This window comes from Geotrypetes seraphini, chromosome 5, assembly GCF_902459505.1.
Source record: "Geotrypetes seraphini chromosome 5, aGeoSer1.1, whole genome shotgun sequence".
NCBI lineage: Eukaryota > Metazoa > Chordata > Amphibia > Gymnophiona > Dermophiidae > Geotrypetes > Geotrypetes seraphini.
In genome coordinates, this window is record NC_047088.1 from 182,721,472 (window position 1) to 182,748,326 (window position 26,855).

Consider the following 26,855-nt stretch of genomic DNA (forward strand, 5'->3'; position numbering starts at 1 on the left):
TAGGTAGGCTGTTTTCATCCCCGTGGGAGTCTCGTGCGCTATGGCTCTAAGTCAGGGGTGCCCAACACATCGATCGCGATCAACCGGTAGTTCAGGAAGGCAACGTGAGTCGACCGCAGAGCCCATCCCGGGCTCCGTGATAGACTCGTGTTGCCGTCCCGATCTATCGGGCCTATCAGCCTTCCTCTCCCCGACGTCAAAGACGCCGACGCGGGCATTAGGCTGTTTTTGTCATTTCGGGTGGGGGGTGGCAGCAGCAGCAGCCTGAAAAAGAAATCATCCTGGCCGGGGTCGGTGTCATGCTCCGGAGCTTCTACAGACTTCCTATCTCCCTCTCCCTTCTACCTGCTTCCGGCCACACCCCCTGCTCCGCGGCTCTCTTCGACAACTCAGCAGCAGCGATCGACACAAGCTTCTGATGTCGGGGCCTACCCTCTGCGAGTCCCGCTTGTTTCAACTTCCTTTTTCCACAAATGCGGGACTCGTAGAGGGAAGGCCTCGATGTCGGCAGCTTGTCTTGATCACCGCTGCTGACGAGTTGCTGAAGAGAGCCGCGGAGCAGGGGGATGTTGCCAGGTGCATGTAGAAGGGGTAGGGCCAGATGCAGGACTCGTGGGTGAGGGAGGAGAAGAGAGAGAGAAAGAAAGAGGGGAGGGCTGGGCCGGAGTGGAGGGAGGGTGGAAAGATTCTGGCTACCGGGTGCAGTAACAAAGGAAAATGGGGGAAAGCTGAAAATGGAGATAGTGACACAAAGAAGAGAAAGGGTAAGCAGGACCTACTGAATAAGGATAGAGATACAGAGGGGACATGAAGAGGAGGTGAAATAGAGACATAGAAGTAATGCTGAAAAAGTGTGAGGGGGGGAGATAAAGACATTGAAAGGGCAAATGGTGAACATGGGGTAAAGACAAGGACAGAGACAAATGAAGATTCTGAAAAAGTGGTGAGATAGGGATATAGGTGAGATGAACACAAAGAAGGGTGCTGGAAAATAGGTGGAATGGTAATTCTGACAAACACAGAAGGGAAATGCTGGATCAAGGAGAAATGGGGGCTCAGGCTGGATGGAATGAGGAGAAATGCCTTGTTGGCCTGGAACTTCCTCTCCTACGTCAGAATTGACGTCAGGGAGCGGAATGCTGGTCAGCGCGACGCTTCTGCAGGGAAAGCTTGGGACAGCAGTGGCTTGGGGGCTATTCCCCGATGGCGGTGGCAGCAAACCGAGTGGCTTGGGGGAGGGCACGGAGAAAGAAAGAAAAGGGGCAGACAGGGAGACAGAAAGAAGGGGGAACAGGGAGACAGAAAGAAAAAGTTGGGGGAGAGAATGAGGTCTGGAGGAGAGGAAACATACAGGAGGCTGAAAGAAAGGAAGAAAGATTGGATGCACAGTCAGAAGAAGAAAGTGCAACCAGAGACTCATAAAATCACCAAACAGCAAAGGTAGGAAAAATGATTTTATTTTCAATTTTGTGATCAAAATGTGACGGTTTTGAGAATTTATATCTGCTGTCTATATTTTGCACTATGGCTCCCTTTTACTAAACCGCAATATTGTTTTTAGCGCAGGGAGCCTATGAGCATTGAGAGCAGCGCGAGGCATTCAGCGTAACTCCCTGTGCTAAAACCTACTATTGTGGTTTAGTAAAAAGGGAGGGGGTGTATTTGTCTATTTTTGTACTTTGTTACCGAGATGACATTGCATAGAGTCATCTGCCGTGACCTCTTTGAAAAAATCCGGAATATGAATAATTAACATTTTCTCTGCCTTTCATTGTGCTTTGTGTTTTTTTAAAATTTTATTGTTGGTAGATCATTTTGACTTAGTCATTATAAAAGTAGCTCGCAAGCCCATAAAGTGTGGGCACCCCTGCTCTAAGTCTTCATACTCTGGGGCACCAGACCTCCCTCATACAAAGGCCGGGAATGCAGAGTTGGTTCCATTCTCGGTAGGGGATACCTTGGTAGGCTCACTGCTCAGCCACTGGGAACCCAGATTCGGTCCTGTTCTGGGTGGAGGACACTTGTGGGGTGGGGTGGGGAGGGGGGCTAGTTTGTGCCATCGTGCAGGCTCACCACTCTGCCTCTGCTGGCAAAAGCACAGTCTGTCCCAATCTAGGGGGAGAAAACCTAGCAGAGACCAGGCTGCAACCCAATACTGGCTTCTAGAAAGCACAATGGACTGGGGGGAGGGGTCTAGCAGTGTGTGGCACCATTTGGACCCATGTAGACTTGCACGGCCATTCAGATGCTGACCTGAGCATCCAGCATCTGCCCCTCCTCCTCTTTCCATCCAGCATCTGCCCCTCTGTCTGCTGCTTCTGCCTAGCATCTGGTCTGTCTCCTCTCTTCCCCCTCTGTCATCCCATCCATCATGCACCCTTCTTTCTCCCCATTCCATCCAGCATCTGCCCATCTTTCCCCCCTTTCAGCCCAGCATCTGCTTCATTTCTCTTTCTCCCCCTTCTATTCAGTGTCTGCTCCATCTTTCTCTTTCCTCCCTTCCATCTGTATCCTCCCCTTCTCCTTTCCATTCAATGTCTTCCTCCCCTCGCCTTTTCTTTACATCCATCATCTGTCTTTTTCTCTCTCCCCAGGCATTCCAGCTTGTCTTATCTTTCCCCTTTCATCCAGTGTGTCTGATCCCTCCCCATTTCTATCTACAGTCTGTCTCCTCTCACCTCCTACATCCAGTATCTACCCCTTCCCACCTGACACCTCAGCCACCGCCAGACTGATGCAAAGCCTTCCCTCCGATGTCAGCTCTGACTTCGGGGGAAGACTTCTGGGTCGGCTACATATGGCTTGCTGCAGGCTGCCTCCAACCCCTGCTGTTATCTGGACTCGAATGAAGTGGAGGAAGGGAATACATTTTTGGACACAGAAGTCATGAACTGGGGAGAGAGGAAGAGATGCTGAGGTGGGGGAGGGAATAGAAAGAGAGAATTGGGTGTGGTGTGTCAATGAGCGGGAAAGAGAGATGGTTGTGTACACATGGCAAATGGAAGAAAGAGGAGAATTTTTGGTCGTAGAGAGGAAGGTACAGAATGTGATAGGGAAGAAAAAGATGAGAGTGAGAAATGTGGCAAGGGAACAATGGGACAGATTGAAAGGGATGCAAGAGGAAGGAATATTGGACAGTGGTGAAGGGAATGGAGGGAGAGATGTAGCATAGTGTTGGAGAGGGGTGATAGAAGGAGAAATGTTGGGCATGGGGCTGGTGGGCAGGCACGAAAGATGAGAAAGAGATAAATGCTGGACCATGGTAGGGGGAACCAATGGACAGCAACAGAAGAATTTACAGAAGATGGGAAAGCGGAAAAAAGAAACTGGGACCAACTTTATGGAAAAATAAGTCTCCAGACAACAAAGGTAAAAAACGGAATTTATTGACTAAAATATGTTAGCTTTGGGAAATGTATATGGCAGATGTCTTTGTTTTGTGTTCAAAAGAAAAGGAAATGCATTTCTGGTTTTATTTCTACAGTGTTGAAGTACTTGTTGACCCTTGCTGTGACTGGTGGGGATCCCCAAGCACCGCCAGCAGAGGACCTCCTCTAGAGATGGCCAGAACTCCCCTCCACCAAGCGCAGCAGTCGCTGGCAGCATCCATGAGCCACTGAGGTGCCAGCATCTGTGACTCGGGGACGCTACTGCTGCCTGCCAAGCTTGGCAAAAGGGACTCCCGGCCAACTGCAAAGGAAGTCTTCAGCTGACAGTTTGTGGGTTCTCATCAGCTGAGTATTTATATTTTATATTTACATTAGAGGTTCTGGTAGAAACCCATTTACAAAGTATGTATTCTTCCCAATTAATATTTCCAAATTAATAAAGTCTCTTTGCTTATTTGTAAATGGGTCTCTACCAGAGCCTTTAATTCAGTAGCATAATTAAATAAAATAACTATTTCTGAAGTTTATAGGGAAGGATGGTGACTGAGGGGATTCCTCGCGGGGACGGAGGGGATTCCTCGCGGGGACGGAGGGGATTCCTCGCGGGGACGGGTGGGGACGGAGGTATTCCTCACGGAGACGGGTGGGGACGGAGGTATTCCTCACGGGGACGGGTGGGATTTTGGCGGGGACGGGTGGGATTTCTGTCCCCGCGCAACTCTCTATTTTACACAAGACAATATTTTATAAGCAGTCATTTACCTGCATATGCAACCATAGACACAAGAATTGACCTTATTGGAGGTAATTTTGTAACAGGGCATATCTTGCCGGTAAGCATACACGTATGTGTGGCAATAGAATAACTAAGTGCTAGTCTGTAAGGGCACATGCATGGAATAGTGCATAAATGTAAGGGCGGCATTCACATGGGTGAATCGTGGGAGGGGCTCCCACTTACATATGCAACTTACAGAATTAAGTTTTACGTACCCTTGTTGCATTAATGTGACCACAGTTACACCAGGTATAGATCTGGTGTAACTGCAATCACACAATAACATAATAGATGACAGACACATGGTCTATCCAATCTGCCCAACATTCTTGAATTGTCCTTGCCATTGTCAGGGCATAAATCACAGAAACCTGCCTGGCACTTAAAGGTGGAGGAGACAGGAGGGAGGTAAATGTTGACACAGTTGGCCAGGATAGGAGGTAGCAGAGGTCCATCCTGTCCCAGCCCACCGCTGGACCACCAGGTCTTCGGCACAGGCCTGCAAGACATAGGGAGGATAAGAGAGGAGACAGAGTACGGAGAGGAGACAGGGTGCAGAGCCTGGCGGGGCAGGAAGGGAGGGGGGACAGGGTGCAGAGCCTGGCATACCAGGGAGGGAGGGTCTTATGGCAGGCCCAGTAGAGGCCTGCAAGGTATTGGGAGGGTAGGAGAAGGGACAGAGTACAGGACAGGGATGGAGGGAGGGCTGGGTGCAGAGACTGGCAGGGCAGGAGAGAGAGGAGGGGGGGGCCTGGGTGCAGAGCCTGGCAGGGCAGCAGAGGGAGTAAGGGTCTTATGGCAGGCCCAGCGGAGGCCTGCAAAGCATCAGAAGGGAGTGAGGACAGAGTACAGAGCAGGGAGGGGGGACAGGGTGCAAAGCCTGGTAGGGCAGAAAGGGAGGGAGGATAGGGTGCAGAGCCTGGCATAGCAAGAGGGCTGGGTACAGAACCCTGGCAGGACAGGGGAGGGCACTTAAATATTAACCCCCCATTTTATATCCTAATCAACTTCTTTTCCACCTTTTTTTTGGGGGGGGGGCAAAAAGGTTACCTTGGGTTAGCTTATATTTGAGTATGTACAGTATTTCATCACCTTAATATCATCAGACACAATCATCCCAAAGTCTCTCCTGAGCTGTGCACTCAATCAAATCGCACACAGATATGATTTGAGTAGTCCTATGTATCGCAATCGGGTTATCTAGGCAGCACCAGCCGTACATTGCAACACTGTCGTAAGATGGAGGTAGAAAAAAAAGTGCTTTACAGGCACTCAGTTCCAGACACCTACCGTAGTCAGCACCATAAGGCCAGAAATAGCTACACAGAGATCATCGCCAGAACGATTTACCCCCTCCTCCCATTCGCCCAAACCTCACCACTTACTTTGAAGGAGTTGAGAAGACAGGCCTCCGGTAACTGAGCCAGCTGCCGCCACAGCGCAGCAACCGAATTTCCGCCGCTGTCGCTACCATTACCCCCTTCAGTCTTACACACACGTGGGGCAACCAAAAGGACAGAGGCAACAAGCAAACCACGGCAGCAGCCAACTAAGCACATGCACACCTCCCCCTCCCCTGCTCGCGCTTTATGATGACGTCAATATGCGCGACGAGACAGAGAAATTCTGTAAATAAATCTAGATGTGGCCAAGTGACAGCGGAGAGACGAACGTTTACAGTGGGGAAACGGCGTGAGGGACATTCATAGGTGCAGGAAACTTTAATTCCTTGACAATGTGTCTATATGTTGCAAAGTAATGCATGGAATTTAAAAGGATAAAATAAAATTATAAAGTACAGAAAGGCTAATAAACAGGGTTTGTTACCCTCTCTATCCAGAAAACATATATGATTTATTTGGATGTTCTAGCTGTGGTTTTGTTTGTTTCTTTCAGGATTTTGCATGCTCATTCATTTTTTTAATCCTTTATACTGACATCTTAAGGTGCATTTTTGACATATCTGCTTTTTTGCACAGTACAGAAAAATGTATTTGTATTTGTTTTTTTCCAGTATTTTACATTATGTAGAGGCTGCCTTCTGAAGGATTCTTTTTCTTTTTTTTGTGCACAAATTCTTATTTGCAGTAATTTAGGACCTGATTCATTAAGGTTTGAATTTCACACAACTTACTAAGAGAAGAGGGAGGCCATTCCCTAAGGCCCATTGGTAGGTGTCACAATTTCAGTTGATGAAAATAGCAATAGGGGTACTCCTTGAAAGGATCTAAAGAGGTCATGGATGTGCATAGAGGAGTATCTTGGATTTTAGATAATCTAGCCACATATTTCTGAGAACATTGAGAATGAAGAATAGATTCCATTTAATAGATTTACACTTGCCCATCATTACACTTCTGGGAGCGTTACAATTCAACATACATAATACATAACGAAACAATGCAAGAATAATCACTAGGCATCCAAACGACATGTGAACATGTGCAAAGTGATGCATATTGGAAAGAATAATCCAAAGTATAAACTATATGATACTAGGTTCAACATTAGGAGTTTCTACCAAGAAATGGACTTAGGTATCATTTTGGACAATATGTTAAAATCTTCTCTCAGTATGCAGCAGAGGCTAAAAAGCAAACAGAATGTTAGAAATTATCAGAAAGGAATAGAGAATGAGAACATAAGAATAGCCATACTGGGTCAGACCAATGGTCCATATAATCCAGTAAGAAACAAAAATCAAAGTGGAAAAATGATGAGATGGACTTTATTAATATTAAAATAATATTAAAACTTGGCAAACCACATAAAAACCTCTAGGATGCAGTCCGTGGGAAAGCTTTGAACCCTGGTCCCAACACGGTCCGTGTTTCGACAGATTGTCTTCTTCAGGGGTCCTATGAATAATATATAGTTTCATGCCATAATATCCTGTATGCGTAAAGGCATCACTAGATAGTACGTGATAATTGAAATGAATGAGATGCCATGCTTAATGTGGTATTGTGCAGAAATGAAAGATGTGATGACTGGTGGTAAAATACATCAATATGTAATTGGAGCCAATGAAAATACGGTGAGGAACTGGTGATGTGATTGTAGCATGTGAGAAAAAGGTGGAGACCCAGTAATAGGGTGGAAAGTAATGTAACAAAGTGCTTAAGAGTATAGTTCCTCACTGCATCTATAACCTAAAAATTGAAGAACACAAACTGAATCAGATATCTTGGCACAGGTTCAAAATTCTTAAAAATACCTGACTAAATCCATGTGAATGGAGCCAAAGCAATAAACAAATGGCTAAAATGATTGCTAATAATGGGTTCAACAAGCTCTACTTAAGCCTATCAATTCTGAGTGTAAAAACTATTTTAATACCTGGAAAATACGAATGATACACAAATGTCATACATAACAACAACTGATAAACCCAGCACTGCCTTCACTGGAGAATGAACCACAAATGAAGCACAAAATATAGTACCAATCACTCACCACCAGAAAAACACATATTACAACAATACTGTCCAACCTTTAGAAATCTTTGATAAGCATAAAGCAGTTAGAAATACAGTGGTATTCAAATTATTGAACACAAATTCAAAATGCAAATATTGCATGTCACACTGTTAAGCATTTCTAACTTTGTACATTTATGACAGTGGCATTACAAAACCAAAAGGCATGTATCTTATAGAGTAAAATGTTCTCTTTCAAACAGTGTTACTTTTAGGAAGATATAAGCAGACTTTTCTTTAGAATTGCCCCTGAAAATTGACAAATTTCAGCTCCTGTGTCAAAGATACCAAATTTGAAGGAATGTTATGATGCAGCTATTCATGCAGAGTTGCTGCAAATTTGAGAGTGTAGTCTCCAATACAAAGATAATCTATGATAAAAATCCAAAGTCTCTTGCTCTGGAGCTATAGCAGCTGATAAGCTGCTCAAAATCTGTTGCAGCAAACTGCGCCAAATTTTTAGGCACACTTTAAACAAAATTTTCAGGTAGGCTTTTGTATCAATGATGCTCATACCAGCATCGTTGCAACTAGCACAAAAAGTTATGCTGGCTTACCAAAAATTAGCACTCTTGACCAATTATACTCAGTTTTACAAGAGGCTAAAAATTACACTTTGTTCATCACTGTGCCCATTGCTGTCAACATCCAGCCAGACAAGTGGGTCTAGCTCAGTGACTATTGCAGTTAGGAATCTAAAATTGTAGGAAAATTCTCTTGGTACCTTGATTATTTTATGAGCAAATTTTGAGCAAATTTTGAAACATAGTGGTAGGGACCTTTAGATCACTTGGCATGGAATGACCCAAATGCAGAACCATAGCCGATATCCAAATTTGCAGCCAATTGAGACACCATTATCCGTCAGTATTCTCTAATCAAGGTATCTGCCCTGTCAATGTGCTCTTTTGTGCACGATGTTGATGGGTTACCAGAACAATCTTCATCGGTTACACCTGTTCTTCCCACTTTAAGCCTTTTTACCCCCTCATAAACCTTTCATTGATTCATGGTGCTATGTCCATACTGAGTCAATATCTGATGGTGAATTTCCACAGGTTTCACTCCCTCTGCCCAAAGAAAGCGCACTACTGCATGTTGTTCTTCGATGGTGCAATCTTGCAATGGAGCGTCCATGTTTCTGACCTTGTGGCTGCCACATGACTAAAGGCTGAGTGCTGCACTGTGCATGGACGAACTATCCAACAGGTAATGTACGAGTACATATGTTGCATTTCGCTAGCTCTGTTCCGGTTATCACAAAATTTAATAATTGCCTTTAATTTTTGATTCACCCTCATAACATTTAAAAGAAAAAGGCAACTAGAAAAATAGCGCCTTGATTGCATCTACGGAGGCATTTTACGATGTTTAGCTCCACTGTAGGCCTGGCTAATGCCAGAAGTGGCATTAGGAATCATAAAGTGCCTCCTTAGATGTGATTCATGTGAAAGGTAGGCGCCGAATTTGTAGGCCTTTTAAACCCTGGCCTACAATTCCGGCACATACCTTTCATGAAGCCGTGTTTCTAGAAACAGTGCCATTGCGTGATTGACATATGATCGTCGGCCATTTTTTAAACAGCCTCCGACAACAGCACCGTTTATAGAATCCATCCCTTTGGGCCCAATTCTAAATGGGTCACTAAAAAATCTGCGCCGACTAATGCAGCACTAAGTGCGATTCTCTGAAAGTTAGGCATGTTGTATTTATGCAAGGGATTTCTTCACCTAAATACCTGCGTCTAATTAAAAAAGGGGCACCTATCTTGAATACATGCCCATGATCTGCCCCTAACCACACCCACTTTTAGGTAGACACTTTGGACTAGGCACCTACTTTTTAGAGAAATAAAGGAAATGAAAAATGAAAAGAATTAAAAAATTGAGAAGATTTTAAAGGGAAATATTGCATGAATGTAAAAGGCCATAGCAATGAAAATATACAATACAGTGGACATCAAGTATTTCAGATTCCTAAAAAATTTTAATGTATTTATTCCTTTTATTTTGTAGGCTGCAAATGGGACTGGGAACCAGAATTGAAGCTGTGGCTATGTATTTGCCTAAGTAAATGTCATCTCATAACAAATCTATCAGTAGTATGGATGGCTGGAAACAAGAGCCAAGTAGAAAAGATAATATAGAGTACTTACTGATTGATAGTAAAGGCATCCCTTACACTATTCAGGAGAAGAATAACAACACACCCCGTCTACCGAGAAAATGGTCAACCAACATTGGTGAAAAAAAGAGACTACCTGAGGAGGAGTCTGCCAAAGATAGTGGACAGTCGAGAGTTTTTGAAAAACAGTATGAAGCACATCCCAAAGAGAAGTCTTTTAAATGTCCTGATTGTGAGAAGGTTTTTAAATGGCCATCCCATCTTAAACACCACCTAAGGAGCCACACCAATGAAAGACCCTTTGAATGCCCTGTTTGCCAAAAAGGTTTCAAAGATGCCCACAAGCTTGCCAGACATCAGCAAATTCATCCTGAGTTTAAAAAGGACATGGTGTACTGGAAGTTATACAAGTGTTGCATATGTGGGAAACACTTCAAATATCCTTCAGACCTTGAAAAACATAATCTCATTCACACAGGAGAGAAACCATTTAAGTGTTCTGTTTGTGGAACAAGCTTTAGAAGGTTTGATCATCTTAAAAGACACAATTTTGTTCATACGGGTGAAAGGCCATTCAAATGCAGTGTCTGTGAGAAAGGCTTTGTGGAATCTACTGAACTTATTAAGCACCAGAGAATCCATACGGGCGAGAAGCCTTATCAGTGTGATCTGTGTGAGAAGAGCTTTTATCATTCTCGTAGTCTCAAGGAGCACCGAGCTGCCAAACATGGGCAAAATCACCCACCAATCAAAAGGGAGGAGAAGGAAGAGGAGATCCATATGGAGAATTTCTCTTACAGTGGAGAAGACTGATTCCAGTGCCCTGCTTGTGGAACATTCTTTGACAACACTGACAAACTGGAGTCTCACAACTGCACATCTGCAAAGTATCCAAGGGATATAAAGATGATGGATAGCATGTCAGATGAGGACGTAGAAAGCGGAGCAGAGGCTCTCAAACAAAAAGAGGGCTATAAACACTATTGGCAAATATATTAGACCATGAATGCACTTCAAACATTTGGGTTTTACATGCCAAAAAATCTCAAATTAGACTAACCCAGAATAAAGAGTCCTAATTTATGTCCGAGTGAAAAGTTTGAAATTACTACACAAATGTAAACTATAAAGGTCAAACAAATATGCCTGTGGCTTAAGAACAGAGTATAAAGATTTCCCAAGTAATAGATTGTGTACTAAGTGCATAGATCCCAAAGAATATATATGGCAAGGTATTAGCTTTTATTAGTTATACTGGAAGCTTTATTTATATTTCAAGAGATTTATAACTGATGATAACAAGAAGAAATTACTGAAAACTTTTCAAATACTTTTGCATATTGTACATATATTTTTAAATGAAAAGCATGGCTCTTTAAGAAGCAATACTTATTTGCATTATTTTTTTATGTGAGGCTTAAAATAATGTGCAGGTTAACTACATCAACTGAAGATCCTGTAGCCAATTTATGTATTTATTCTTTGAATCTCTCATGTTAAGCAAAAAGAAACTTTATCCCTAACAGATGTGAAATTGTTAATCCTTGAAGGGTTGCAGGACTCTTTTCTGTTGTTACTCTATTCCAAAATTCCTTTCCGTGACTTTTGGCAAAGTAGCATGGACAAAGTTAAAGGGCAGTTCTGTAACCTAGGTGCCTGCATTTATGCACACCAGGTGATCAGACATTCATTCGCCTTTTAGATATGCATAAGCCAGCACTCCCCCCACCCTAATTTTTATTGTCAGCTGCTGTGATAAAAGCTCTGACGCTCCTAGGAATTCTATGAGCATTGGAGCTTTTACCGCTGCTTGATAAAAGGGGAGGGGGTGGGGTTTAGATGCTTATATTGCATAAACATCTAAAGGGGGAAAGTTATCAAGCTGTATTAGAGCACTAACCACTTTATGTGCCCTGTGGCATAACTTAAAGGGCAGTAACACTGGGTGAAGTTCCCTAATCCCATGAGCACAGTAATAAAAATTGAAACATTCAAATGCATATAAAATAAAAAGCTGATTTCTATATAAATAATGTATCACAGTTTGCAATATGTACCGGGGGCACACAGTAAACCATAGTATGGCCCGTAACCCCCCCCCCCCCCCCCAGCTAGAAGCCATTCCTATAGCTACAGTCCAATTCTCCCAGGCTGCATTGCTCATTTAATTGCTATATTTGGGCTTTTTTGTCATGGAAGGTTCTTATGCAAATGTTTGACTGTATTCAAGTCTAAACTGAGTTCCTAGAGAATGGAACCTTTATTTACAGGTGGAATTGAAGGAAAGCACCCAGAAAATCCCCTTCCTTCCTTTATTTATATATAATTTAATTTATTTAATTGTTTATATTTTATTTTATTCAATTTCTATCTCATCCTCCCAGTAGCTCAGAATGGGTTGCAAGCCAGCATTCATAAGAACATAAGATTTGCCGCTGTTGGGTCAGACCAGTGGTCCATCGCGCACAGCAGGATGCTCAAAGTGCGGCCCTTAGGTCAAAGACCATTGCCCTATTTTAGTCTATTCTTAACTGTGAATGTTGTGTTCCAGCAGGAATTTATCCAACCTTTTCTTTAATCCCTAAAGGGTGCTTTCCCCTATAACAGCTTCTGAAAGAGCGTTCCAGTTTTCTACCACTCTCTGGGTGAAGTAAAACTTCCTTATGTTTGGACGGAATCTATTCCCTTTTAACTTTAGCGAGTGCCCTCTGGTTCTCTCCACCTTGGAGAGAGTGAACAATCTCTCTTTCTCTACTAAGTCAATTCTCTTCAATATCTTGAATGTTTCAATCATGTCCCTTCTCAGTCTCCTCTTTTCAAGGGAGAAGAAGCCCAGTTTCTCTAGTCTCTCATTGTACAGCAACTCCTCCAGTCCCTTAATCATTTTTGTCGCTCTCCTCTGGACCCTTTTTCATGTAAGGCGACCAGTGTTGGACGCAGTATTCCAGATGGGGGTGTACCATGGCCCGGTACAACAACATGATAACCTTTTCACAGTGGCATACCTAGCATATGTGACATCATATGAAAAATATGATTTTTAGTAACAATCCACATATTGCACAACAAGAGTATACCTAGGAAAAGGCAGCATCTTAAACACTGCAGTGAACACCAACACATACATTGTAAAACTAAACAAGCCAGATCCCGCCCAGTCAATTGATCCTGCAGTCAATGCCAACTGAAAACTATGTTCTTTTCATACACACAGAACAGAGATACACCCTCGCCCAATATGGAATAATCACAAACTAAAAATAGAAATATGTAGACAAAAGTTAAACTTAACCGCCAAGAAACCAGACTCTGCATACAATGCAACACCACAAAAACAGTAACACATGTCTTCTAATACTGTGCAAAATATAAAGACAGTAGATGTAAATTTGAAAAAAGTGATACATAACAATCACCACTTTACAAATTAACAAATAAAAGTTAAACAATAATGAGAAATAAGAAAATACCATCTTATTGGACTAATCCCCGTAAGCTCGGTCCCCATCCCCGCAAACCACCTGATTCCATCCACACAAGCCTTGAATTGTTTTATATTGAACTTATTATATTAAAGTATAAAAAGAAACAATATTCTGTACAATTGTCAATTTATAAATCAGCGTCTTCTCCCCACTCTCTCTTCCCCATTTCCCTTCAGCATCCTCAGCCCACTCTCTCTCCACTTTCCTTCAGCGCACGCACATAAAAACAAGCAAGTAATTTTATATCATTTTCATTCTATTCATTCATAGAAATTAAAGTCTAAATAATGCCAGTCACATAACAAAACATGATTTTACAAAAATAATTCCCTGCACAGTCAAGCCTGCAAGGATTACTAGATGTCTTTCAGCAGCTCCCCTCCCTCCCTCCCCCTTACCTTTGTGTCCAAGTCAAAATGATCTACCAACAATAAAATTTTAAAAACACAAAGCACACTGTACGCAGAGAAAATGTTAATTATCATTTATATTCTGCGGGTTTTCAAAGAGGTCAAGACAGATGACTTTATGCAATGTCACCTCAGTAACAACTATACAAAAATAGACAAATATACCCCCTCCCTTTTTACTAAACCGCGATAGTGGTTTTTAGCGCAGGGAGCTGCGCTGAATGCCCCACACTGCTCCTGACGCTCATAGGCTTCCTGCGCTAAAAAACGTTATTGCGGTTTAGTAAAAGGGGGCCCTAGTGCAAAATATAGACAACATATATAAATTCTCAAAACGGACATATTTTGATCACTAAATTGAAAATAAAATCATTTTTTCTACCTTTGTTTGGTAATTTCATCAGTATCTGGTTGCACTTTATTCTTCTGACTGTGCATCCAATATTTCTTCTCTTCTTTCAGCCTCCTGTATGCTTCCTCTCCTCCAGACCTCATTCCCTCCCCCAACGTTTTCTTTGTTTCATCCTGCACTCTTCTTTCTCTCTCCATGCCCCCTTTCTTTCTCTATGTCTGTCTTTCTCTCTCTCTCTGTGCCCCATTTCTTTCTTTCACCCTGCCCCCTTCTTTCTTTCTCTCTCCAGGCCCCCTTTCTTTCTCTATGTCTGTCTTTCTCTTTCTCCATGCTCCATTTTTTTTTCTTTCTTTGTTTCACCCTGCCCCCTTTCTTTCTTTCTTTCTTTCTCCCTGCCCTCCTCCATTGGGAAACATGCTGCTGCTACCGCTGCCAGGAAAAGGCTGCCACTGCAGCCATCGGGAACAGGCCAGCGCCGAGTTCTCCCTCCCTGCTTTTCTTTCCCGCGGAGCCGACCAACTCTCGCCGCCCGATGTCAATTCTAACGTCAGAGAGGACGTTCCGGGTCAGCCAGGCAGCGATTGGCTGGCCCAGAACGTCTTCTCCGATGTCAGAATTGACGTCGGGTGGCGAGAGTTGGTCGGCTCTGCAGGGAAGAAAAGCAGGGAGAACTCAGCGCTGGCTTGTTCCCGATGGTGGAGTGGCAGCCTATTCCCCGTTGGGTGGCCAGTTGTGCACCTCCTTGGGGTGTGCACCCGGGGCAGACCGCCCCCCCCACCCCCCCTTGGTACGCCACTGCCTTTTCAGAGCTGTGATCCCCTTCTTATTCATTTCTAGCATTCTGTTTGCATTTTACGCTGCCGCCGCACATTGCGCGGACGGTTTCATTGACTTGCCTACAAGTACTCCCAAGTCTCTTTGCTGGGGGCTCTCTCCGAGTATAGCACTGGACATCCTGTATTCGTGCATACGATTTTTGTTACCGACATGCATCACCTTGCACTTATCCATGTTGAACCTCATTTGCCATTTCGCGGCTCATTCCTCGAGTGTGTTTATGTCTCGTTGTAGGTCTTCGCAATCCTTCTGTGTCCTCACTATTATGAATAACTTTGTATTGTCTGCAAATTTAATCACCTTACTTGTCGAGCCAATTTCTAGGTTGTTTATAAATATGTTGAAGAGCACAGGCTCGAGCACTGAACCCTGTGGCACTCCACTCGTGACACTTTTCCAGTCCAACTATTGTCCATTTATCCCCACTCTCTGTTTCCTATCCGCCAACCAGTTTTTAATCCACATGAGTATATCACCCTCAATTCCATGGCTCGTAGTTTTTCGAAGTAGACATTCATGCGGTACCTTGTCGAACGCCTTTTGAAAATCTAGATATACGATGTCGACCGGGTCTCCCTTGTCTATGTGTCCTTTTACTCCCTCAAAGAAGTGTAGTAAGTTTGTCAAGCAAGATCTTTCTTTGCTGAAGTTGTGCTGGCTGGTCCTCATCAGTTTGTGTCCATCAAGGTGATCGATGATGCGGTCCTTTATCAGCGCCTCTACCATCTTTCCCGGTACCGACATCAGACTCGCTGGTCTGTAGTTTCTCAGATCCCCTCTTGAACCTTTCTTGAAGATCGGCATAACATTCGCCATTTTCCAGTTTTCCGGAATCTTTCCTGATTTCATCGACAGATTGGCTATTAGTTGAAGCAGTTCAGCTATAACCTCTTTCAGTTCCTTGATTACCCTCGAGTGGATGCCATCCAGTCCCGGGGATTTATCATTTTTAAGCCTATCAATCTGTCTGCATACCTCTTCTAGACTGACCTTTGACCCTGTCAGTTTTCTGTCTTCACTTCCTGTGTATAGCCTGTTGGCTTCTGGTATATTGGATATATCCTCTTCGGTAAATACAGACACAAAAAATGTGTTCATTTTGTCGGCGATGGCTTAGTCCTTCTTTAGTGCTCACTTTCTTCCATGGTCATCCAACGGCCCCACTGCTTCCTTCGTGGGTTGTTTCCCCTTAATATACCGGAAGAATGGCTTAAAATTTTTTGCCTCCTTGGCTATTTTTTCCTCGTAATCCCTTTTGGCCCTTCTTACCGCCTTATGGCACTTGCTTTGATGTTGTTTGTGCTTTTTCACTTTTCATCCGTATTTATCCTTTTCCATTCCTTAAACGAAGTCTTCTTGTCTCTGATCGCTTCCTTCACTGCTACAGTGAGCCACGCTGGTTCCTTGTTCTTTTTCCTCTTGGAACCCTTGTTGATACGCAGTATATATAGATTTTGCGCCTCGTTGACCATGTCTTTTAAAAGGGACCATGCTTGCTCTAGCGTATTTACCGTGCTTATCCTCTTCCTAATCGTCTTCCTTACCATGACTCTCATCCCTTCGTAGTCCCCTTTTCAGAAGTTCAGTGCCGTGGCAGTCATTCTGGATCGATTTTTTTGTTCCTGTGTCTAGGGTGAAGTGAATCATGTTGTGATCACTGTTTCCTAGCATCCCTTCTACTTCTATACCTTGTGCTGGTCCTCGTAGTCCATTTAGAATTAAGTCCAGAATTGCATTTCCTCTCGTATTTTCCAGACAAGTTGTTCCAGGAAGCAATCGCCTACAGTATCCAGGAACTTGATCTCCCTACTGCAGCTGGAGTTGCCTAGGGTCCAATCTATCCCCGAATAATTGAAGTCACCCATGATAACTGTGTTGCCTCCCTTGCATTCGTGTTTAATCTCTTCCCTCATTTCTCCATCAGTCTCTTTGGACTGCCCTGGTAGTCGTTAGTAGATACCGATCTTTGTATCCGTTCCATTTGTTCCCGGTATTTTGGCCCATCGAGACTTACCTTATTATTAGTTTCCGGCGTGTTCTCTCTGATAGACTCAATTCCCTTTTTTATGTATAGGGCAATACCCCCACCTTTTTGTCCTACTCTATCTCTGCGGTATAGCTTGTATTCCGGTGCACAGTGTCTCAGATTTTGTCTTTGTTCCACCATGTTTCCATGATGCTGATGATATCTAGGTTATCTTTTTGTGCCACAGCTTCCAATTCCACCATTTTATTCCTTAGGTTCCTTGTGTTTGTGTGCATACATTTAAGTTTGCGGCCTGTTACTTTCTTGCACTTCCTTCTACCTTCTGTCTCCCTCGCTTTCATCCCTTTCGATCCATCAGGATTACTATCTTGCCTATGATCCGGTGAGTCTTCCCTGCAATCTTCTTGCATGGTATCCTCTGGGTATACCATTTCCCGAACCATCAACTCTTGGTCGACTGTCGTCTTTCCCCTTCTTCTTAGTTTAAAAACTTCTCAATTTCTTGCTTGATGTTGCTTGCGAGTAGTTTTGTTCCGTCTCCGTTGAGGTGGAGTCCATCCTTTCTGTATAGCTTGCTCTTCCACCAGAATGTCGTCCAGTTGCACACAAAGTGGAATCCTTCTTCCTCACACCAGCACCTAATCCATGCATTGACTGCCCTGGGTACTGGAAGATCTCCGAGAACACTACCTTCGGCGTTCTGGTCTTCAGCTTCTTTCCTAGCATAAAGAACTGGTCTTTCAGTGTTTCTCTGCTATAGTGCCTGTTGCTCATGTCGTTTGTCCCAACGTGGATCAGCACTGCTGTATCTCCCTCTTCTGCACTGGCGAAGAGGAGTTGGGCTAGATCTGGTTTGGAGATGTAGGGTTTGATCCTTCTCAGTTGGCGGAGGTAGTAGAAGGAGGTGGAAACTACTTGAGATATGTGGGTGGACAGGGACAGGTAGCTGTCTAATGTTACTCCTGGGCTGCATATCTGATCTGCTGCTATTAGTGAGGTGGAATCACATGATAGTGTTGGGTGTGTGTATTTGGTACTTTTTTTCCTGATCCATAAGAGTTCGGTCTTGGAGGCATTCAGCTATAGTTTGTTGTTTGTAATCCAGGTTTTCATGTCAGAAAGGCAGAGTTGGAGGTTGGTGATTTGGGATGATTGGTTTTCACCTAGTGGGAGAAGTAGCTGGATGTCATCGACATAGGAGTGGATTTTAATGTTGTTCTACCAGTATCTACCAGCTGTCATCTATGATATCCAGGAGTACTGACTCTGTACTGTGGCCTGTTCAGAAGCCAGATTATGCAGGGGACAGGGCAGCCTGTTCTTATATGAAAGGGTGTAATCGGCAGAGCACTATTCATTCTAGGAGTTTGGAGATAAATGGGAGGTTGGAGACAGGCCGGTAGTTGCCGGGTTTGCTAGGGTTGAGGGTGGGTTTCTTGAGTGTGGATTTGATAATAGCCGACTTCCAGCTGAGTGGTACTGTCCCCATGGAAAGGGAGAAGTTAATGATGGGGAGGATAGATTCCGCCATGGCGTCTTCTGTGGATAGTAGGAGGCTGGATGGGCAGGAGTCGAGGATGGTGCCAGAGGGCTTGAGTTCTCTCAGGGTTTTGAGAACCTCATCATGTGTGGCCATGTGAAGTTGGGATAGTGTGGCAGAGGATGGAGTATTGAATTTGGGTTGGTATGCTGGTGGGGGGTTGGTGTTGGTGGCTGTGTCAAGATTATTGCGGATGGTTTGTACCTTGGACTGAAAGAAGTTCAGTTGGGTTGTGTCTTTTTCCTTGAGCGTTGGTGAAGAGCTGGTTTTTAAGGGCGAACAGTTGTTTGGATCTAGTTGGTATTTTCTGTAGGATGTGAGAGTAGTAGGCTTTCTTTGCTTCTAGGATTGCAGCTTTGTAGGTGGCAGATGTGTTTTCCCAGTGTGCTTTGGACTCTGAATTTAGGTGTTTGATCCAGTTTCTTTCTGCTTTCCTCAGTGATCGGAGGTCGCTGGTGTACCAGGGAGCAGGTATTGTTAGTGGTTATTCGGGCTGTTATAGAGGGACTTGATGTTGGAGTGCCAGGTGGAGGCTGCTAGGTCGATGGAGTGGGGATGTTGGGTGCAGGTTTTGTTTAGATTACGAATGCCTGCGGCCATGACTGTAGGGTTGACTGATTTAGGGATTTGAGGTTGGGTGGGTGGGATAGGGCCTGTTAGCGGGGCTGGGGTAGTTTTGATTTGGAGTTGGAATTCAATGAGGTGGTGTTATGACCATGGGACAGATGTAGTGGTGCAGATTGTTTGTTGAGGCTCTGCAGTCAGGTCCCTCTGAGTGAAGTTTAAGTCCAAGTGTTGCCTGCTGAGTGTGTGGGGGTGGTTACAGCTTAGTGGAATCCCAGGTCGGTGAGGGAGGAGAGGAAGATGTCACTTATTCCTGAGGTGTTGGGGTAGTCTGGGAAGTTGAAGTCTCCCAGGATGGTCACATGATTGGGGGATATGGATAGCTCGGTGATGGATAGCTCGGTGATGAATTCAAGAAGGGACTCTAGGGATTCTGCTGGGGAGTAAGGGGCTTTATAAAGAACGATGAGGGTGATTTTGTGTTTGTGGCTCATGGTGAAGGCTAGAACCTCTAGGATGGGAACATTGATAAAGCTTATCAGTTTTGGTGTGGTGGAGGTCTTGACAATGGTGGCCACTGCGCCTTCTTTCCCAGTGGTGCATGAGCAGGCCAGGGCCTGGTAGCCTGGAGAACACAGTTCTCCTAGTGCTACCTATCGTTGTCTTGGAGCCAGGTTTTGGTGACCATGAGGGCTTCCCAAGTGCTGTCATAGATGAGGTGACAGCACTTGGGACAGTTTCCTCTTGTTTCCTGTCTTGTGGGACAGTTTTCCTCTTATTTATTTGGGCTTCTAGTTCAGACGGATTCTGTCTAAACTACAGCTGTGGTGCAAAATGGCTTTCATTTACAGTTATCTGGGGATTTTCCCCATTTTGTATTCACATTTAATTTTAGATTTTCTACTTACCATATTTTTTGCTCTGTAAGACGCACTTTTTTACCCCCAAAAAGGGGGTGGAAAAGGGGGTACGTCTTATGGAGTGGTTACAGCTCAGCCGTCCCTGGTGTTCTGCTGCTGCTCGTCTCCCCCCCCCCCCCCACACACACACACGCTGCTTGTGCTGCTTGCCACCCTCTTACCCGCTCACCACCACAGGAAAGGAAGAGAAGGACCGGTGGCGTGCAATCAGGCCCACAAGTCCCCCCCCCCCTCGACATCCATTCTGAAGTCGGAGAGAAGATCCGGGCCAGCCAATCGCTGGCTCAGACCTTAACTCTGACATCAGAATAGACGTCGGGGGAAGACTTGTGGACCCAATTGCACACCGCCGGCCCTTCCCTTCATGGAGTTGTGGCAGCAGTGGGTGAGCGGCAGACCAGGGAGGAGGAATCGGCGCAGCAGGGAGGAAGTCAGGCAGGCTTCGGTGCAGGAGGGAGGCAGACTTCAGTGCAGCAGGGAGAGAGGGAGGGAGGAAGGCAGGCAGGCTTCGGTGCGGGAGGGAGGAAGGAGAAAGGCTGGAAGGCAGTGAGGGGGAGGGGGTACGAACTCGGGACATAGGAAGGAAGGAGGGAGGGAATAGAAAGAGACAGTTGTTGGGCCTGAGGAAGGAAGGAAGGAAGGAAAGAAAGAAAGAACTATCTAGTGCAACCAGAAATCACCAGACAATAAAGGTAGGATTTCAATTTAGTGATCAAAATCTGTCTGCTGCAGTATATTTGTCTGTTTTTCTAGTGGGCTGAATTCAGAGGCACAATTTGGTTCAGAATATTTTTTTCTTGGTTTTTCCTCCTCTAAACCTAGATGGTCAGGTGCATCTTATGGAACGAAAAATACGGTACCTTTTCCAAACCCTAGCTCAAGATGAGTAATATAGTCCAGATTCATGAGTTATTTCCCTGTTTAAATTAGTTTGCAATCCCTCTTCCTTCTCCTCCCACCTACCAAGTATATAAGAGTTTGTAAACATCAACTTCCCTTCAGAACTCAGGTCATGTACACTCTGAACCCTCATAACTGGTGCTGTTAACACAACGGCTGGAATTTATTTCTTCTGAGGGGTTATGAATCCTTTCTTTTCAGTGCCTTAAAATCCCAGGCAGCCTGATGAGCAGAATCTGGGTCCAGATATCCAACTCGGTTCTCTCATACTGCAGTACAGGACAGTGCTATTGGGCTGGTACAGAAAATCTCTTCTTGTATGAAAGGAATCCTGGCAAGATGAGTGAGAGGTAGAACAATTGAGAGGGATTTTTAATTTCCACTTTTTCTGTCATTCCATCAGCAAGAGCTTTATAGATCTTTTCTTCTTACATGTTTACCAAGGTGAGAAATTATTTTGCTCAATACCTGCAGCTCAGGTAATTTGGGGCTTGATCTAGGTAGACATTGCATCAAAATAGGAGTGAAAAGAAAAACCCCTTCCCACATTCAAACTCTGAATAAGAATATGATCTTTTATAAAGCTTCTACTTCCTAACAGCATTACGGTCCATTTCTACACAGTTTTCAGTGGGTTCACCATGAGCAAGAGAATTACTTAAGATCAAACAAGAGTTGAAATTGTATGGCGTGAAGATCAGATACAGTGCAGAAAAGCATTTGACTTGATGTTCTTGATAAGCTGAGTTGCTAACCACTTGTGAGTTAACTTTTCTTTGCATTTGTATTTTGATCTGGTTAATTTTTATTTTTTTTTTAATGTGATGAATTTTAAACTTCATTTTCTTTGTCATATTTTGTACAAAAGTTTTATGGAAAAATGATTTATCAGTGCTTTGAGAACGAGAGCCACATCTGATGTCTGCACGAATGCAAACACTTTGTATTTAATATTGTGGATTTTATGACTGTTTTATATTTATAAACTGGTATATGTGTAAAATGTATCAAATATATTTTAAATTTTTCAGCTGGAGTATTACTAGTTTGTAAATTTCTTTTGACAAATGATAGTTGTAATGAACAAATTAGTCTCCTCCCCTGTAGGAGTCCAGCTCAGTTGAAATCAATTTCTTATGGGCTGTGGCACAACGGCAGCCCAAATTTTCTTCTAATTTATGCATATCTTGCCCCCAAACTTAGTTCTGCATGGATATCATTCCAGCCACATAGCTGGTGATGTCATCAGAAACAGAACCATCAGGATCAGCTTCCCAAGCCTGCACTAGTGTCCCCCTTTATCTCTCAGTCAACCATTAGTGATGGTCTTTTGCCATTTGCTGTTGCTAGTCTTGGCTCAGCTTTCCTCAATCAACACTGTGGATTACAGGACCGGAGGCAACATGGATTCACTAGAGGTAGGTCTTCAGACAAATCTGATTAATTTCTTTGACTGGGTGACCAGAGAATTGGATAGAGGGAGTGCGCTAAATGTGGTGTATTTAGATTTTAACAAAGCTTTTGACAGTGTTCCCACACAGACATCTAATAAATAAACTGAGTGCCCTTGGGATGAGTCCCAAGGTGTCGGGATAGGTCAAGAACTGGTTGAGTGGAAGGCATCAGAGGGTAGTGATCAATGGAGATCGCTCTGAGCAAAGGGATATTACCAGTGGTGTGGCTCAAGGGTCTGTTCTTGGGCCTGTTCTTTTTAACATTTTATAAACAATATTGCTGCAGGTCTGTTGGGTAAGATTTGTCTCTTTGCGGATGATACCAAAATCTGCAAAATGCCCCGATGACTCCAGGGGTTGGTGTGGCTTCCTCGTAAAAGGCTGACTTTTCAGTTTTGTCAGGAGTGGACTTGACTTTCATCAAACACTAGTTAGTCCTCCTTTGCCCTCCTCCGGCTTGGTTTCTGGACTTCGGCAAGTTGACCGGAACGGAGTCCAGGGTCTGCGATACTCTGCATCACCTCTTAGACATCGGGATGTTGGAACTTGTTCTAGAACACAAATTGGTGCTTAGGCGCATACTCCTTATTCTTCATCATACTAGAAATGTTCAGAGGATTAGACCCATTCTGGATCTAAAAAGTTGGTCATCTGCTTCTTGTGAATTCCTTTTTTTCTTAATGGCAATGGAGTACACGGTGATAGCTGCTGTCTCTCCAGGAGATTTTCTAGTGGATCTCACAGAGGCTTACCTCCATATTACAATCTACCCCATGCATCACAGGTTTATGCATTTCCATGTTCTGCAACAGTATTTCCAGTTCGCAGCTCTGCTCTTTGGCCTCACAATGGCAACTGCACTTTCATCAAAATGATGGTAGTTGTGGCAGCTTTCTGCCAGCGGGGAGTCCAAGTTCACCTTTCCTGGGACAGCTGGTTGATCTGGGCTCCATCTTGTCGGGTGTACAAAAGTTCAGTGGTGATGGTAGTGTCTCTGCTGCAGGTGATGCAGGAAGAGACGCTTGGTGTCCTCCCAGTCCCTGGAGTTTCTGGGGCTTCTCTTCATCTCCAGACAGGGTAATGTATTTCTTCTCAAGACACATAGAACCTTCAACAACAGAATTCTCCTGGACCATCTGGCTCCCTCAGCCTGGTTTTATCTGCGGGTTCTGGGGTCTCGGGTAGCCTCCTTGGAGGTGATCGCCTGAGCCAGAGTGCCCATGCGCCCTTTACAGGAGTCCCTCCTATCTCGGTTGTCTCAGCAGAGTTTTCCCCTTCAGATGCCGCTCCCCTGGAAGGTGCCAGCTTGCAGTGACTTGAGCTGGTGGCTTCAGGGGGAGGCTTTCTACCAGGGCTGGCTTCTTCGGACTTCGAGTAGATGACTCTTAGGCTGGATGCCAGCCTTTTGGGTTACTCACTGCAGGTCCCGCTCCATTCAGGGGCAGTGGACTCCTGGTCTGAAATGTTGGTTGACAAATAATCTGGAGCTTCAGGCAATTCGGCTGGTGCTAATCACTCTCCAGCCCTTCTGAAAGGATCAGCGGTGCAAGTTTCTCTGATGACGCCACAGCGGTGGTGTATGTACAACTTGAGGGAGCTCTAGTGTTCTCTCTCTTGGGTCAGAAAGATCGTCTGCATTCCACTGGGCAGAAGGACATCTTCTGTCTTTCTCGGCAGCCCATGTTCAGGCAGACTTCCTCAGCCAAAAGTTCCTGGACCCAGGAGCATGGTCCCTCTCGCAAGAGGCATTCCATCTGATCACACAGAGCTGTGGTCAGCCCCAGAGGGACTTGGCTTCAGCAAAGAACTCGAAGGCCGGATGCTTTTTTGGTCGACAAACAGCGAGGAAGCTAGGGCTGGATGCCTTGGTTTGGCCCTGGCTGGCTCACGAGCTCCTGTATGATGTTCCCTCCGTGATCTCTGGTTGGTCGAGTCCTCTGCCGGATAGCAACACTTCCCAGCCTGGTGATTCTAGTAGCTTCAGACTGGCCTTGGCGCCCATGGTATGCGGATCTTGTCTATTTTCCATGGGGTGAAAGACTCTGGCCCTGTCTTCATCGATATCTTCTCAGTCAGGGGCCGGTGCCCATGGAGATCCAACAGTGAATTGGTCTTATGGCATGGCTCTTGAGTGCTCAGCTTGGCAGAAGCGCGGTTTTTCGGATGTAGTTATCTCAATTTTTTTTGCGCTTGATGACACCCTCTACTATGGCATCTTATGCCAAAACCTGGAAGACTTTTCAACAGTGGTGTGCTAAGAATCACATGGATACTGAGAGGGCTCGCTTTTCAGCGGTCCTGTTTTTTCTTCAGGCAGGTCTAGAGACAGGTGTAGCAGTGGCCTCCCTTACAGTTCAGATTGCAGGCCTTTCATGTTTTAGAGCGCGCAGAGGCACTAATTTGCTTACTGCTCATCCCACTGTGTCCAGGTTTCTAGGAGGAGCACTTCGTTTGTGATCTCCTTTGCATTTTCTTTTCCCTTTGTTGTAGGGTTACCAGATTTTCCCGAAGGAAAATCCGGACCCATGGCCACGTCCCCAGGCTCACCTAGTTCTGCCCCGTTCCGACTGTCATGCCCCGTTCCACCCCCAGACAGCATCTGTGCATGCGCGGACACAACACAATGACATAACACATAAGTCTGGGGAAATCCGGACGTCTGGTAACCCTACTTGTTCTGCAGGGCTTTGGGGAAGCCAATTCGAGCCACTGAAGGATTTATCTCTTCTGGATCTAACAGTCAAGACTGTCTTTTTCGTCGCCGTTGTCTCAGCATGGCATTTTTGGGGGTTTCAGGCTCTTTTGTACAGAGCGTCCTTTATCTGTTTTCCGGAGCAGGAGTTTTCTCCGTACTGTACATTCCTTCTTTTCTACTGAAAGTGATTTCTGCCTTCCATGCCAAACAGAAATTTAGTTTGTCTGCTTTTCCTTCTGCAGGCTTGGAATGAAAGGATTGGATCTTGCATAATTTGGCTGTCAGAGGAGTCTTGCTCCATTGTTTGGAGAGGACTAATGTTTTATGGTTGTCTGATCGCCTATTTATCCTGACTGCTGCACCAAGACTTTGATCACTCGGGGATTTGAATGGCCATTTCTGTGACTTCCATCACCCATGGCAAGATATCCAGGTCTAGCACACCCATAACATGCCTCTTAACATATCCTCTTGAGCTCTGTACACATAGCGGATGAAATGTCTTGCTAGACATCCAGGAAAATAGTTTTGATTATCGGCACTTGGACGTCTCAGTGATTAGTTTTTGATTATACCCCTAAAAAGCTCTTCACCCCCTAAACTGTACCATTCCCTTTGGTTTTGCTACTGAAATGCTTCACTCTGCATTTTATAGCATTAAGGGCTATTTTTACTAAACGGCGGTAGGGGTTTCTACCATGGGCCGGTGAGGTAAATACTTCTATGAAATTCTATGAGCGTCGGAGCACTTACCATGCCGGCCTATGGTAGATACCTCTACATGCCATTTAGTAAAACCCAGCGTAAATTGTAACGGCCAAATTTCGGACCATTCTTCAAACTTCATTAGGTCCTTCCTCATGTTGCTTCACCGTCAGGGATGCCTACCCTATTGCAGATTTTGATATGATCCGTAAAGAGGCAAACCTTCAGCAATATCGCTTAAAAAATGATAAAAATAACCACCCCAAGAACAGAAACCTGCGGCACACCACTGGTAACATTCTTTTCCTCAAAGTGAGCTCCATTTACCACTACCCTCTGTCGCCTTCCACTGCATTGAGTGAATCACTTTATAAATGTGGTTAATAGAACCTAACCCCCTCTTTTACTAAGATGCACTAGCTGATTTAGCGCATGCTAAACGCTAACGTGTCCATGGAATATAATGGATGCATTAGCATTTAGCGCGCGCTAAATTGGCTAGTGCACTAAAGTAAAAGGACCCCTAAGAGAGAAAGAAAGAAAACATTACATAAAGGTTACCTGCATTAATTAACACAATCATCAGATGGCAGTACAACACTAAATATACAACATATAAAAAGTGCATAGAATAGCACCACCTACTTTTTGACCTACCATCTACCATTTTAAATATATATCCTATGAGCTAATGGAAAGCAGAAGTACCGCATATTTTGGCTAAGAGACAAGTAATCTATAGTCATGTCACATAATGGTGTGCAGTTCTTCATGAGGATATTGCTAAGAGTTTTGCTTTTCAGTATTGGTATACAGAAAATATGAAATGTTTTTGAAGGCGGCATTCTGCATCTTAACTCTCATTTCTTTTTTCTTAAAAGTTCTTTATTTTGAACTTGCACTATACTATGAGATTTCTATTATGCAGACATTCCAGTAAGGATTCTGAAAATATACAGGCAGCTGGTTTATATATCTTTTGCTCTCTTGGCAGCTGTTTTATGCTGTTTGGAGCAGCTCAGCAAGGGAGTAGAAGGGGATGTGAGGGGGGAGTGTTGGAGGGTTTGTGAAAATATTTTATATTTAAAATATTCAGTCAGTTCCATGGCAAAATCACTGCTGAGCTCCTGAATTCTGCCCATAATTTTGTTTCTTTATAAAGATTTTCTTTAAAGGCAGACATGGTAATCTCTAGAACTATGCAAATGATGGATGCCTTCTTTTGTTAACTGATGT

The 26,855-nt window shown here is 44.3% G+C and overlaps 2 protein-coding genes across 2 annotated transcripts in view; one reads left to right on the top strand and one right to left on the bottom strand.

Moving 5' to 3' along the window:
- WDR75 (WD repeat domain 75) overlaps positions 1-5,764 on the bottom strand; it is a 92,072-nt gene extending 86,308 nt beyond the window's left edge. The window contains exon 1 of the mRNA XM_033947194.1: positions 5,553-5,764. Within this exon, the coding sequence (XP_033803085.1) occupies positions 5,553-5,641 (89 nt within the window). The 5' untranslated portion in view covers positions 5,642-5,764. The remainder of the gene's footprint in view (positions 1-5,552) is intronic.
- Positions 5,765-8,745: 2,981 nt separating this feature from the next.
- Positions 8,746-11,824, top strand: LOC117361612 (gastrula zinc finger protein XlCGF64.1-like). The gene is made up of 2 exons (XM_033947195.1): positions 8,746-8,855; positions 9,662-11,824. Exon 2 carries the CDS (start codon positions 9,720-9,722, stop codon positions 10,581-10,583), a length of 864 nt encoding a protein of 287 aa, XP_033803086.1. The 5' UTR covers positions 8,746-8,855; positions 9,662-9,719; the 3' UTR covers positions 10,584-11,824.
- Positions 11,825-26,855: the final 15,031 nt, after the last annotated feature.

Excerpts from the sequence above, each read along its gene's own strand:
- LOC117361612 (XM_033947195.1), top strand. The coding sequence starts at position 9,720 with ATGTCATCTCATAACAAATCTATCAGTAGTATGGATGGCTGGAAACAA.